The 14,495-nt window shown below is 46.5% G+C and overlaps 1 protein-coding gene across 4 annotated transcripts in view; it reads left to right on the top strand.

Annotated features, from left to right (window-relative positions):
- Nucleotides 1-14,495, top strand: part of FCHSD2 (FCH and double SH3 domains 2) — a 490,271-nt gene that overhangs the window by 352,331 nt on the left and 123,445 nt on the right. For all 4 annotated transcript variants that reach the window (XM_085623302.1, XM_085623300.1, XM_085623301.1 and 1 more), the window contains exon 9: nucleotides 13,582-13,704. In XM_085623302.1, coding sequence (XP_085479428.1) covers nucleotides 13,582-13,704 — 123 coding nt within the window. The remainder of the gene's footprint in view (nucleotides 1-13,581; nucleotides 13,705-14,495) is intronic.

The raw sequence follows: 14,495 nt of genomic DNA, 5'->3' as shown, positions 1-14,495 counted from the left end.
AGAAATAACCATGGCAGAGGAATCCTGCAAGGCCTAAGGAATTTGCAGGGAGCCGCAGTTATTATTAGAAAGCCATGTAACCAGCTGTTTGGAATTCAGTGGTAGGGTTTGATCTATTTTTCATCTCATTGGTTAATCTAGTCTACTAGTGTGTGTTTTGACTCACCTTTCATCCTTCCGATGTCGATACAATGAGTACCATTGGGTTGGGTAACAATAAACATCTGTTATTCAGTGCCAAGATACCCTTGGGTGAATGTGTGCTTTACAAATGCACTTGTTATGTTGCCTAATTCCTGGTCGATATTTATTGAGCACAATGTTAAATAAACCTTCTTGGGGCTAAACAGAACTAAAAATGTATAAAAATAATAATTTTTGGTTGAGTAGTTGGGATTTCTGAATTGGTGGATACTGAACAGAGACCAGCAAGCAAGGAATCCCAGGCGTTGGCCGTGACCATCGAAAAGGACTTGATTGAATTTGATTGTCCAAGATCTGGGAAATGTTAGTAGGAATTGGTTTACAGAACGAAGTGTCCGATTGGCCTGGTGCCAACAGTATTTCCTATTAAGTCCGGAGATCGCTGGTGCTTACCTCTTCAGACTATGGCCATTGCTTTGATTGTAATTTGCCTTTGGATAGGTAGCCACAGGAGCTGGACCTAAGCAGTAGACATAGGTGAAGACCGGCCTATTAGAAATAAGTAAAGCAAGTAGCAGCGTTTGTACCAGCTAGTTTCTGGGGTGCTAAATCTACTGACATCCCATAATCCAGTGTAGCCTGAACAAACGCATTTACGACAAGAACATGGAATTTATCAATAAACGCAATTAAAGTCCTCAAGATTGTCAAGTAACATAAAAACATATTTACTATCTTTGTTGCATAAACTTGTACTGATCGGTTGACATTAATAAAAGATGCTGAAATTCAGAATAAAATTACCTGGGACCTGAGTGACCCCATTACGGTCGGCTAGTGCAAACAAATCAATTTTCAATACATCTTGAGATGTGAAAAGAATTTCTGGCTTGGATGGATTCAACTTTAAAACGTTTATTTCACCCATCTTGCAAGTGGCCAGCAGGCAGTTTTCAACACTGAGACCTTTGTTGGCGGATCTGTATCTTGTTGTTAGCAGAACCAAAAATCAGCAGCGTATCTTCAAAAGCAAAGCCCTTCTTGGCATGGTGACCACCTTTATGGTAAAGGAGTCTGTGAGCTAATTTAAGACCTCTGTACTCTAGGTAGCGCAGATGATGGGCAGCCTGTTTCTGGTGTATTGTCTACATTTAGTGTTCATGATCCTATGATGGAGGGAGGGATTCGTTTGTTTTGAGGCACCACCCTGTTTACTGATACTTGTCAAATGCTATGGCCTGGTTGGCTCCCCTGGTTATCATTTGAATGTAAAATTAGGTGTTGAACGTGCATTATTATAATTAATTCCATCAAGTTTGTTAATCCCTTATTTGTTTATGAATTCATTGCACAGTACATAAGCACTCTATAACTGTATTGTAATTGCATTTATATAGCGCTTACTACCCCTGACGAGGCAGCGAAGGACTTTTTCAGCGAGTACCACTCTACTCTGGAACCCATAAAGGATTAGTGGTGAATTAGTAAAGTGAAATATGAGATTCATTTGAGTGGTGGATATGTTAGTCTGTTATTTGGATTGAGAAGGATATTCGAGGTATATTCGAGGGAAAGGGTTTGCATTTAGATCCCTGATGAGGTGTTGAAGCGTTTTTTCTGCGAGTGACATGCTACTCTGTAACTGTCCTAGGTAATCCAGTGGGTCTGTATCTGAGAGAAGTGTTTTCCACGTAGAAATGAAATTTGCAATTTAGCTGTCGTTTCATTAGCACCAAATTAATTGCATATGCATGTTTGCACACAGCGAATAAGCATGATGGATTTTAAATTACATTGTCTTCTTTTTAAACGGATGGTAGTTATTATTTGTTGATCGCCTAAATGTCTTTGATTGTAAGAATTAATTTTCCGAATGAATTTACTTTTGAGCGAATTAAAACTTTGGATTCAAACACGTTCTCAAATCTTCCTAATGTGAATTGCTGGTGTTGTGGTGACCTTTTGACCCTGCTCAGTGACGGGCGTTCTGACGCTCCAGTGACGTAAGACGGGGAGGGTTCAGTGTTACCGAGCAAGGAATGCGTGAGTAGGGTTCTCGGCAGAGGAGCGAGTGTGTCTGCTTTTATGTGCACCTTCCAGTCTGTTGTATCTAACTGTATTTGAAAGGTGTTGCTGTTTGCTGTGAGAAATATATCAGCCGCAGTATCCTAGAACTTTTATAGACATTTTTTTGTAATTAATAGCGCCACCTATAGGAAACGTGCGCATATTGGTGAGAATAGGTTTACATTGTGCATTTTGCAAACTGCATAGATGCTAGAAAGTTGTGGGAGTTTACTGCGCGTGAACTACAGACCACGTGCACTCACGCGCTTGTGCAGGTGAAAAGGTAGTTCATAAACGGCACTCGTTCAGCTCCGGGTTGTTTTTGCCGACTCCCACTCGACGAAGATGCCAAATTCTGAGAGTCAAGTGAGCAATACCCACCTCATGTTTAGTGAAGCCACCAACTCGTTCCGCACAGACTACCGAAGAAACCCTAGAAGGTGAGTGCTGATCTGCGCTCCAGCATTGCCCTACAGTCAAGCCTTGGAAACCCCGTGCCAGGCGGGCCCTTGAGCCGCCCCGGCCTCCGTGCCTTTGATACGCGGCTGTTCTGCCATTGTTTGTCCAGTTCAAAATAAACTTTCGTGCCAGCCGTGTTTGCTTAGCAGGAGTTCCAGCCGTGCGGTGCCCTGATATGGCGGAGTCGTGAAGCCGCGTGCCCGGCCGAGCGCCTCATCTCTGGGCACCGCCGGCTGAGTCCTCTGAAGGGCTGGGGCCCTGGTGCTGGTTTCCTAGCATTGTTTGCAGCTCTGTGAAAGGACATTCCTGCGGGTTCAGTGGTCTGTTTTGGGAATTAAGAACAAGTTCAGTGTGCTTTACAGTGAGGTGACCGCACGGCTTGCTGTTGTTGTTGTTTGAGAGAGCCGGGACCCTCTGAGTGGCCCTGTGTGGATTAATTGACATTAATCACTATTTACATCTCGGTTTATTGTTGGCAGACCTATACATATACACAGTCAGTCTCTTTCCCGTGATTGAATGCCTGCCCTTGTAAACTGCACCAGGCTTTCCCTGCCACCAGGTCACCTGAGCCCAAAATGGTGGCAGGGAGCCCAAAATCACCCCCTAAATAGTGGTTTCGCTATATTGGGCTACCCAAAACAAAATGGCAGTCAGTGGTCTGCACCACCCTCCCAATCTGTCGGGGGGCAGACCTCCCAGTGGCCGGCTGCCCCCCAAACCCCTCTTGCTGGGCACCGCCGACCGAGTCCTCTGAGGGGCTGGGGCCCTGGTGCTGGTTTCCTAGCATTGTTTCCAGCTCTGTGAAAGGTCGTTCCTGCGGGCTCGGTGCTCTGGTTTGGGAATTTAGTACAAATTCAGTGTCATTTACAGTGATGTGACCGCACAGGCTTGCTGCTGCTGTCTGGGAGAGCCCAGGATACCTCTCTGAGTGGTCCTCTGTGGAGTAATTAACATGAATCCCTTTTTACATCTCGGTTTATTGTTGGCAGACCTATAGTTTCTAATACAGAACATATACACAGTCAGCCTCTTTGCATGATTGAATGGCTGTGTTGTCTATCTCGGGTGTCTGCTCTTGATTCAGTGGCCATCTATGCCAAATTATTTTTTATTAACAATGTTGTGCCTGTTGTTTAGATGTTACTCTCTTCTGTTGGCTGCTGTAATCCTCCATTGTTGGATTGTTATCACTTTAGGCTAATTTTGTAGGGCATAGTTCTAAGCCTGTAGCACTAAAGGTTCTGATTCGAGCAAGAAAACACAAGCCCGTACCAAAGTCTTAGCTTGGATTGCAAGCTTTAAGAAAGGGAACTGGCTTTTAGCGTACCTAGATGGCATTTGGTACTTGGTATCAGTCGTTAACTGATTATTTCTCATTTCTGAACAAAGTTGAAATTAATGTAGAGCAAGTCTTTTCCAACAGAAGGGAGTACACATCTCCATTCACAACGTGAGCAGTGGTTTGATTGGTCACTTATGTTTTGTGTTTTATTTTTATTTTTTGCTCCTTCTAGAAAACGTTGCATCCCCCTCCTTCTCCCAACCCATAAACTCATGCTTTTGATTGGCTGCCACAGTTGGTGGTCGATGCGGTCTAATACTGAACAAAGTCCTGATCCTTAAAGTTTGTGTGGGTCATTCTGTACTGGGCTTTGTGGGCTGGGTGTGCAGCCAGAACAAACTTAGCTTCTGGGCAGATCCAGGCAAAATATTATTTTGCACCAATATCAGATGCTTTGTAGTGAACCCTAGGGACAGAAACATGAGATCCACCCTGCTGTAGCAGAGAGTAAATCTTACTTGTAACTTTGCATTTCAAGGATCAGCCAGAGGTTTTATTTTTGCAACATCATTTGCATGCACTTTACAGCAGTCTGCAAAATATTGTACGATTTGAAATGTAAAATGTGCCTTATTCTTTACTTGAGGGCTTGTATCCTTGGTTGTGTGATTTGTCTTTGTGCTACAACAGCAGGCATCGAAGATCAGTTTGTTGGTGGGTTTGGTAGCCTTCAGGTTGATTGGAGTTGAAGGCACTTCTGGAGTTGTTAAACGATTTCCTGTACCCCTAAATTGTGTCTTAGTTTCCCTCACTGATGACGTCTTATACCACAGTACATCACCTGGGTGCACTTTCAGATATGGTGCAATATCTCCTGTCACTCACTTTGTGCAGTAAGGATAGGTGTAAAAAATTGGTGTATTCCAGTAGTATTTTTAATTGAATTATGGAGTTTAGTTTATAATTTAAGAGGGCGCTCCCTTATTTGCATGGGCGTGTGCGTGCGCCTGTCCTTTGAAGAGCAGGCGGGTGCCGTCTGCACAGTGAAACACGGAGCGGCCGCTTCAAACAGCTGCTCTGTCATTCACTAATGTACTGCCCCAGGGCAGCCACAAGTTGGCATCTGTCCTGGGGCCGTAGATTATCAGCAATAGGTGGCGCTGTCCCTGTTTACACCCGGTATGCCTATTTGAAGGTGTGCTGTGGCACAAACAGGCGCTCTGTGTATGTCTTTGATGACACCACCAGGAATGCACGTGATGCAGTCAGGAAGAGGCGGGGCAGTCTGTGACAACACTCTTGCAAATCAGTGGTAGTATGCTGAGAAATGAGCCCCAAACCTATGAGGCTTCCCTTCCGATTAGTAGATGTGTGATGTCACAGGGAAGAGCCGATGATGGTGGCTTGGGGCACAGCAGTGTGGGTTTATTCTGATCAAGAACCATCAGTGGAGATGGCATGAGGCTGCGGCACACGCTCCTTTATTTCATATCCACTCTCAGTGGTGGCTTATTTGTGAACCTCCCTTTGAGTCTTATGCATGTGCTGTCATCAGGAAGAGTCGGGTAATGGTGCCGGAGCAGATCAACAGTATCCCGGTGTGGTCCGCGATGGGGTTGTCTTCAAACGTCATATGTAGCTCCCTGAGAGGAGGGGTATTCCTCTTTTATTGGCCTTTATCTAAAGTGATGTGCAGTATGTGTAAGGAGCGGATGAAAATACCAGGACAATAAACTTATAGGGTCTAATTAAGGAGGAAAACTTGTGTAAATGCTTTTTGAAATAATTCTCTCCAGAGCTTGGGTCCTTACGCTATGTTAAACCTAATTTGGCTGTTTCAAGGTACCCTGGATTCTGGCACTGAAGGAAGCGGAGGCACACAGCCCAACCATCTACGGTCGCACAGTACGTTCCAGAACCACCACACACTCTCACACTCACTCTCCTATGCCACAAATGGGTATGCGTGCAAAGCCATCAGGCGGCCAGGTTGTTTGATCAAGCCCTTCGATCTTAACCAAAAAAAACAAGAACATTCCCCACAACTCATTAAGGCTGACACTATAGGAATATATTCATTCACGCTACCGATACATCTTCTCAGTTCTCAGGTGGGGATCTCCAAACCATTTGGAAAGTCACCGCTGGAATGCCAAAAGTGATGTGATGCCCTATAAAATACTAGTGCAAATAACATTACAGAGTGAAAGCAGGTTAGCAATGCAGGACTCCTTGTTTCACAGTTGAGAGCCTACTATGTGGGTGACATCTCTGCCTTTGACCAAGTGAGATGATCCCATTCGTAGATGTTTGATGCCTCTATTTACTCTTTAGCATCCTCTGTCAGCAGCCGCAGGATAGTTTACTACTTTTATGCTGATGATGGTCTGATACATTTTAGCACTACCAATGATGGTGGTAATCACAGCAGGATTAAAGGCGTCTTTCACACCCGCTGCTGTGGATCAACAAAAATAGCATGTACTATAACCGGGCTTTAGGATTGGGAAACTCGCCTTAGATTCGTCCCCGATTCCCTCTCGTAAGGTCAGTCTTGTATTTGTTTGTCCTTCCTTCGTCAACTCGTTAGAGTGACTATGAGCATGTGGCATCACGGTTACCTCCCAGGAACTCTCGCCGCTGCTACAAACAGCGCTACATGCGTGCAGTTGGCGTTTCTTACTTGGAGTACTTCAGCGGACTCTCATAGGGCCCCACTGCTAAAACAATGTGAATGCTCGAAAAGAGCTCAGCGTTGCTGCCCAATCCATCCTCGGCTTGGCCATTACTCGCCCACTCCCATTACGCGCCATTATCCGTTGGTCAAGCAGAAGACTTGCTTCAAAACCCTTTGTTCTGTCCATAAATCTCTGCATGGTGCTACACCTGAGCTCCGCTTCAAACTGGTACTACCTTACCCCAACTTCCTATTACTGCCACCATCAAGACTTCAGCAGTACAGAGGAAGGGCTTGAACTTTCCAGGCTCAACCCTCAGAATCTCTTTGAGATAGACTGCAGGACATAAGGCTCATCGGTAGAGACCCAACAAGGGCTGAGCTGGGCTCACCTCAAGATTGAATCACCGGTCCTACACCCCAGTATACCACCACATTCTTTTCCCATGAGCGCTCCGAAGATACTGTCGGCTCTTGTCGGCGCTGTAAAACAGATAAAATAAATCAGAACATGTAAATGATAGCAGGGTGTTAAAGCGTTTCCAGACATGGTCATGTTAATATAGCGTTTCTTATTGAGTTGACTCGGTTCAAGACCTGAGAAGTTTAAAGTCTAGCATGAACAAAAGGTGTTCTTGAACATGGTTAAAAAAAAAAAAAGAAGCAAAAACACTACATTTATAAGAAATGACACCAATAAGGCATGCAAAAATAAATGTGTGGCCGACCTGGGCATGTTTAGTGCGTATTGTGAAAACCAAGAAAATATTTTCTGTGTTTTTGAGCAGCAGTTGAAAACCCCCAGAAATTCTGCTGCACAGACCTGCCCTTGTTTAAGAAGTAACAGGTTATTTCCAGTTGGCCCAAGATGGCTGCCCCTGCCCATAAGAAAGGGAAATAGCCTTAAGATTTAGCCCTGCCTTTGTGTTTCGTTTCTGCTCTGAGCAGTTTTCACGCAGTACTCATCTGAGCCCGGGAACATTCCGGTACTGGTGGAAATGTCTCCACCCTGTGTTCCCAGGGTGGTTTTCACACCTGCTGGTACTGCAGCAGACCAGTGTTTCTGCAGATTCACCCTGAGAACGGAAGTGACCCATAGACTGTGGTTAACGTGCTAGTGCCTGTGGTTGATCTCGCACATGTCCTGGTCTGGGCTCAAGTCAGGTTGTAAGAGGAAGTGAAATGATACATTTACATTAAAGAGTACTCAAACTCAAGAGAGGCCTTGGGGTCACTATGCACCTGGGGTATTTCAGAAGGAAAAAAAAGAGAAGATGGCCCCTATTCGAACAAGGATAAGGCAATGACAATAAAAGTAACAGTAATGATAATAATATAAGCAAATGTTTATTAACAATTATCTAGTCAACAACTTATATAGAGCACAGAGATGCATCAGAAACCGTGCCAGTGAGGTAAATGACGTGCTCAAACAAGCGTGACACACAATAGCATGACAGTAGACTGTCAGCGGTGGCACTGAGTGTGGTATGGTGTGCTGCTTGAAGAGTAGGTAAAGAGACAGCCCCGTTAGCCATGAAGGAGTCTGGGTGGGCAACACAACTTTCAACACTGAAAGTCCATGAGAAAAATGTTAGTACACCTATAAGGTGGGTGTGGTATGAGGGTGGCACACAAGGCTCAGACTTACCTATGCAAGATGTCAAAAGACCAGCTGGGTACAAATAGAAGTGACAAAGAAAGACTGACACAGGCGATTAGTGCAGAGGTGTTGGGGCGCAAAACTGCCCCTTGCTGATGACTGCTGTGGAAATGAAAGCAGGTTGGGAGATGGAGCGGGAAGGTCAGATCCCCCAATCACCCCCCAATGCTTAACAGTCACCGCAGAGACCAGGACTGAGCAGACGGTCCATAGGATGGCCCCCTTTCACGCAGTCTCTGGAGAGTGTAGCTGAAACGTGGAGCACTCATACAGCCAGCAGTGGTCTATGTAAAAGTCTCAAAGGGACCTACAGTGAATGTGCTGCAGGGTGGGTAAAAGCTAGTGCCGAATGCTGGTGGAAAGTTCTGAAAGAGTTGGCCTGTGACTGTGATGAGGAGGATGGCGAAAATCCATGAACCTGGGCACCAGAGAAGCTGCTATTGGAAGAAGACCTAGCAGAGCAGGACTAAGGGTAGGTTGAAGAAGATGGAGAAAAGGAGAAGGTGCTGAGATGTGTGAGAAGACTGGCATGGCAGTGAGGGCAATTATAGATGCAAAGGACTAGGACTGGGGTCCTCGGTGGATAATGGAGAGATTGAATGAAGGCGGGAGAATAAAAGCACTAGAGCAGAGTGCCCGGGCCAGGGAGAATGACCCGGGAGAAGAGTTGGTGTCTCAGAGTGCAGGTGAGAGCAGATGTTTGTAGAGGAGCGCCAAGAGAAGGCGTTCCGGGCACATGGTGGATAATGGAGGGGAAAGTCTTGGGTCACCTATAGCTTGCAATGAAAAGGCCAGTAAGGACTATAGCACGCGGGGTGTAAACATTAGTGTAATTGGCCTCTCTTGACCACTTTCCCAAGGTTAGGGGGCGGTGTTCAAAGGTGGAGGACAGAGGCAGTGATAGCTGGTGGCATATAATGTGACTCAAAGAAAAGGGATGGGGTGCAGGTGAAAGTAGGAATGCAAGAAAGAAGTGCTGGGAGGGCAAATAAAAGAGGAGAAGGAAAGAACAGAGGGCAAAGAAGGGAAGAAGAGGGGAAGCTGCCTGAGCGTTACTAAGTCCCAAGATGAAGATGAAGATGAAAATAGGGAATGGGGAGATTGTTGTGAAATAAGGGGGAATGATGGAGGTGGTTGGATAATTAACTGGCAAGGAGCCTAGGGTGCCTATCAACATAGAAAGCCAAGCGCCTCAGCATTGGCCACGAGCCGAGGTGCCTACTAACATAGACAGCCAAGTGCTCCAGGATTGGCTGGGTGCCGAAGCTGTCTTTTAACCAAGAAAGCCTAGTGCTCTGGGATTGGCCAGGAGGAGAGGGTGCCTACTAACATAGAAAGCAAGTGCTCCGAGATTGGCCAGGAGCCTAGGATGCATTACTAACATGAAAGCCAAGCACTCTGGGACTGGTCAGGAACGGCGCGAAGTGCAAAAAAAAAACTCTGCCGCGCTACGTGGAGCGCCGCAAGCAGCGATTGCATTGGATAAATGCTGTTTGCGGTGATTTTCAATGCCAGGTGCTTGTCTGCACTGTGCAATCATCAGGAACGGCACCATGCACAGCGCAAGCGGGCGCTGCTTCCTTTCTGCCGCTCGAGAAGATTTTTACATGAGCGGCAGCTTTCTCAACGCGAACGGACAGTTTCTCAACGCGAATGGTCATGAGCATACGTGACCACTCGCAATGAGAAATCTGACCGCCTGCATTGAGAAATCTCGCCAGGAGGTTGATTTTTCACACTCGCGCTCGCCAACTTGATATTGACGATCACGAACGAGGAAAAATCTCCATCGGAAGTGGATTTTCTTCGCTCACGCTTGCCAACTTGATGTTGAATAACACGACCGAGGGAAAAAACGCTGCTCCGTAAGGTTTCGGAACTCTGCGCATAAAGCAGAGTGCGGAAATCTCAGGAAACTCTGCGAGTCGAGCGGAGTTCACCACCCAGACTTAGCCGAGGGTGCCTCCTAGCATAGAAAGCAAGTGCTCTGGGATTGCCCAGGTACCTAGGGTCAGGGGTGTAACTTGGTCAGTAAGATTGGGGGGGGGGTGTAAGCTTCAGATTTTCAGACAATCAGGCTAGCATATAATGTTTCAAAACATTAAACAACAAGCATGGTACACGAGAGGGGACTAAGGAGCAATGGAAAGGAAGAGCAATGCACATTGGTAGGAGTACAAAGAGCTCAAATACAATATTTTGTAAATAACTAATACTTTGAGGACTTTCAAAACAGAGAGGGAAAGATAGTGTGTGCCTTTTTGTCTATGTACATCCCTGTTGAAATCCGACTGACATCTCACAATACCCAACTGAAAGCACCTGTACCCAACTATTTATCAGAAAATCCATTTATAAGGGGTGGGGTGTAACACCCCCCTGAAGCTCTGCCCCACCTAGGGTGCCTACTAACGTAGACAGCAAGTGCTCCAGGATTGGCCAGAAGTCTAAGCTGCATACTAACGTAGAAAGCGAGTGCTCTGGGATTGGCCAGGAGTCTAGGGGCCCTGCAGACACAGAAAACTACGTGCTCCAGGATTGGCCAGGAGTCTAGGCTGCATACTAACGTAGAAAGCGAGTGCTCTAGGATTGACCAGGAGCCTAGGGTGCCTATTAACATAGAAAGCCTAGCGCTCTGGTATTGGCCACGAGATGAGGGTGCCTGCTGAGAGTAGAAAGCAAGTGCTCCGGGATTAGCCAGGAGCCTGTGGTGCCTACTGACATATAAAACCAAGCAAGTGCTCCGGGATTGACCAGGATTTGAGGGTGCCTCCTAGCATTGAAAGCCAAGCACTCTGGGTTTGGCCAGGAGCCGAGGGTGCATACTAACAGAAAGCCAAGTGCTCCAGGATTGGCCAGGAGCCTAAAGTGCCTACTAACATAGAAAGCAAGTGCTTGTCCAGAAGCCGAGGATGGCTACTAACATAGAAACCAAGTGCTCCGTAATTGGCCAGGAACCTAGGGTGCCTGTTAATTGTAGAAAGTAAGGGCTCCAGGATTGTCCAGGAGCCTAGGATGCCTAATGATAGAAAACCAAGCCAGTGCTCCTAGACTGACCAGTAGCCAAGGGTGCCTCCTAACATTGAAATCCAAGTGCTCTGGGATTGGCCACAAGCCGAGGGTGCCTGCTAACATAGAAAGCAAGTGTTCCGGGATTGGCCGGGAGCCTATGGTGCTTACTAACATTGCAGGCCAAGCTTTGGCATTTATTCTTTACATCAGCGTGTACTGTGGATGCTGCCCATGGTGATGCGTTGCGCCGATGCATAGATGTTCTCAGCCCCACACTGGTGCATTTGTAGGACCATGTGTCTTTGAAATGTGACGAGGGATGGCGGAGGGCCTTTGGAGCCCCGGAATGAGGCTTTTGGAGGTACAAGTGCAAGAACTGAGGCAGGTGCAACATCTGCTGGACAAGTTGCATTTTGCCTGCAGGGCTGCGAGGACAGGTTGGTACTTTTGTAGAGGGACCGTCAATTCCTTTCGACGGTAATTTCAACATATCTTCCATACTCCGTCCCCTCTTCACTTTCCACCCAACCCACCCTTCTGACGATATTGGACGCCTGGTAGGCTGTGCTGAATTTGGGCTGGTGGTTTCCGGTGCTCGGCACCGGCACATAATTGTCAGCACCGGAACTTATGCGGTCTGCCACATGGTGGTGCTGTCTATCTAATTTAGAGATGAGGAGAACAACAGTTGTTCACTCATTCAATTTTCATTTTAAATGACTAATACCTGCCACCCAAGCCATGTCACACTTGTAGGAGTGTGATTGTTAGTTATTGTGTTTGTTGTGTCATTGGTAGTACTGGCGGAGGCAATGGGTGGTGCAAGCTGCAGTGGGCTCCTTCCGAGGGCCTTGCCACTTATTTTTTGTTGTTGGACAAATTAAGCACTGCACTATGTTTGAGCTCAGTTAATCCCGCCCACAAAGACTGTGCATGGATATCTGACAGGCAGCTGGAGAAATCTAACCATCGGTGGATTTTATCCCAACCAAGTTCAGCGCCTCAGTTATTGTTGCGGTGATTGTGTCGGTTTGTGCTGTTTCTTGTTCTTCTCCAATGTACATTGACTCTCTTTTCCAAGACTGACTATGAATGTGCAGTTACTGTTCTTGGAAACGGCCTGGAGCCAAAATCTATGTGTTTGCGAAGCTTAAGGGTCCTACTCTGAGGTGGTGTCGGTGTGGGGTCCCCATGCGGCCTTTGACCCCTCACTGGCGGGCGTGGGGTGTGAGTGAACAGTTTGACACTACTAGGGTGAGTTGGCTGGGACCAGGCAGGCGTTTGGTACGTGTGTTTGACATTTCACATGACATCTCGTGCTTCTGCGATGATGACCTGGATGCCACCTACATTTCTAGTGTGGGAATTTCCAAATGTCACATATGACTTGCCTCTAGTCTAAAAGTAGAATGCATCGCATTACTGACTAAATGTCCAGGGCGCCACCTAGTGGCGCTAACCAGCACATTTCCAATATCAGTACTTAACACATTCTTAAATGGTCATTCTATGTAGAGAGAAAAAAGTTATCTTTGTCCAGTCCTGAACCCTTTAACAAACACCAACAATAGACCTTCTAGAATGTTTATCGTTTGTTTTATGATCTCAACTGAGGTTTTGACGTCGATTGTGACATTCCTCACCGTATGGCCCTGTTAAATGGACAGTGGGATTTTATACTGGTCACTTCTCGCCTCCTGTGCCCTTTGTGCAGCAGGGACAAAAGACATGCATATTAAAACGGGCTACATTCACCGACCTACATCTGGAACTCATGTATGCAACAGTTTAGACGAATATATAAAAGTATTTTTGTTTTCAGGGCATCTTTGAATTCTTCTGAAGCTCAGGAAATGTGTTCAAAAATATTTTCGTTTCAAACTTAAAACAAAAACTGCTTGTGCCTATAATTAGGTTTTGTTAAATAGTTTTATTCTTTTTATAGCTTAAGATTTCACACTTTATTTGATATTATGCTGCGTTTCTATCCGTGCCAACACGTGTTTCGCTACACTTGATGCTTTTTCAAGGTCTTACATTTCTCTCAGAATTTTGTATTATTCGTTGTCTCATGAAATTAGTTTTTCATTTGTCCAAACAATATTTCCGATTGTTTAGTGTTTTAGAAGACCTTTCCATTTTTCCCCAGTATGATAACCTTCCCATAGCTCTCCATTCTTTGTCTTTACTTGTCACATGATGACTTTCAGAACTTGTCTTCCGGTGCTGTGAATCTTTGTACTAATGAATGTGCGGTTCCTCCTCTGCCCACAGGCTCTGGATGGTAACTTCAACGACCATCTGAAGGACTATGTGATGGCGTTCAGCAGAACTGAGCTGGAGACATGCCAAGCTGTGCAGACCACATTCCAGTTTTTATTGGAAACCTCCAACCGGGTAAGTCCATTTACGCCAAAGCACGATGTGTACCACTATAGCCTTAGAGCCCGCCGTAGCGGGCTTTACCAGTCCTTAAAGGCCCGCTCCAGCGTTTCGGCTCGAGCCTTTAACAAAGGAGCGGGCCTTTAATGGCTGGTAGAGCCGGCTACGGAGGGCTCTAAGGGTATTAGAACATTCCGCTACTAGAGGGCAGAATGTTGTAGTTTGTAAAACAAAGTCATCACAGAGTTCGAGGGGGTTGAAATCCCCTCGGGCTCCGTGAGGCCTTTGTTCAACACCAGCTGTGAACAAACATTGGAATGTTGATGCTCAGAGCTTCTACTGGCCATTAAAAGCCCAGAGCATTCCATTGTCTTCAATGGAGCGCTCAACATTCCAGTGTTCTAATACACAGTATTGTGTACCTCAATGGTGGGATCTGAGTGCCTTGGAAAAAGGCCAGCGAATTGTTCTCTTGTTGCTGCAGTCTTTCCTGCGCTGCTTTTCTTGAAACAGTTTTAGAGGTGTGTTAACCCCTTGCCTGCTCATGACGGAACCACTCCGTCATGAGCCACGGGCGCCGTGTGCTCATGAGGGAGTGGTTCCGTCATGCTGCGGCCGTTGGCGGCCGCTCCGCCCACGCGGCACTGATTCCCCCGCCTGTGCGGGCGAACAATGCAAGTGGGCGGAGTCGTGACGGAACCACTCCGTCATGAGCACAGCGCGCCCGTGGCTCATGACGGAGTGGTTCCGTCACGAGCATGGCGGCGCCGCGCTGACCCCGAACCCCCCCAGCGCCGCGGCGGAAT

The sequence above is a fragment of the Triturus cristatus genome, chromosome 8, assembly GCF_964204655.1.
Source record: "Triturus cristatus chromosome 8, aTriCri1.1, whole genome shotgun sequence".
NCBI lineage: Eukaryota > Metazoa > Chordata > Amphibia > Caudata > Salamandridae > Triturus > Triturus cristatus.
Note: the sequence above shows the minus strand (reverse complement) of the source record. Positions and strands in the feature narration are given on the sequence as shown.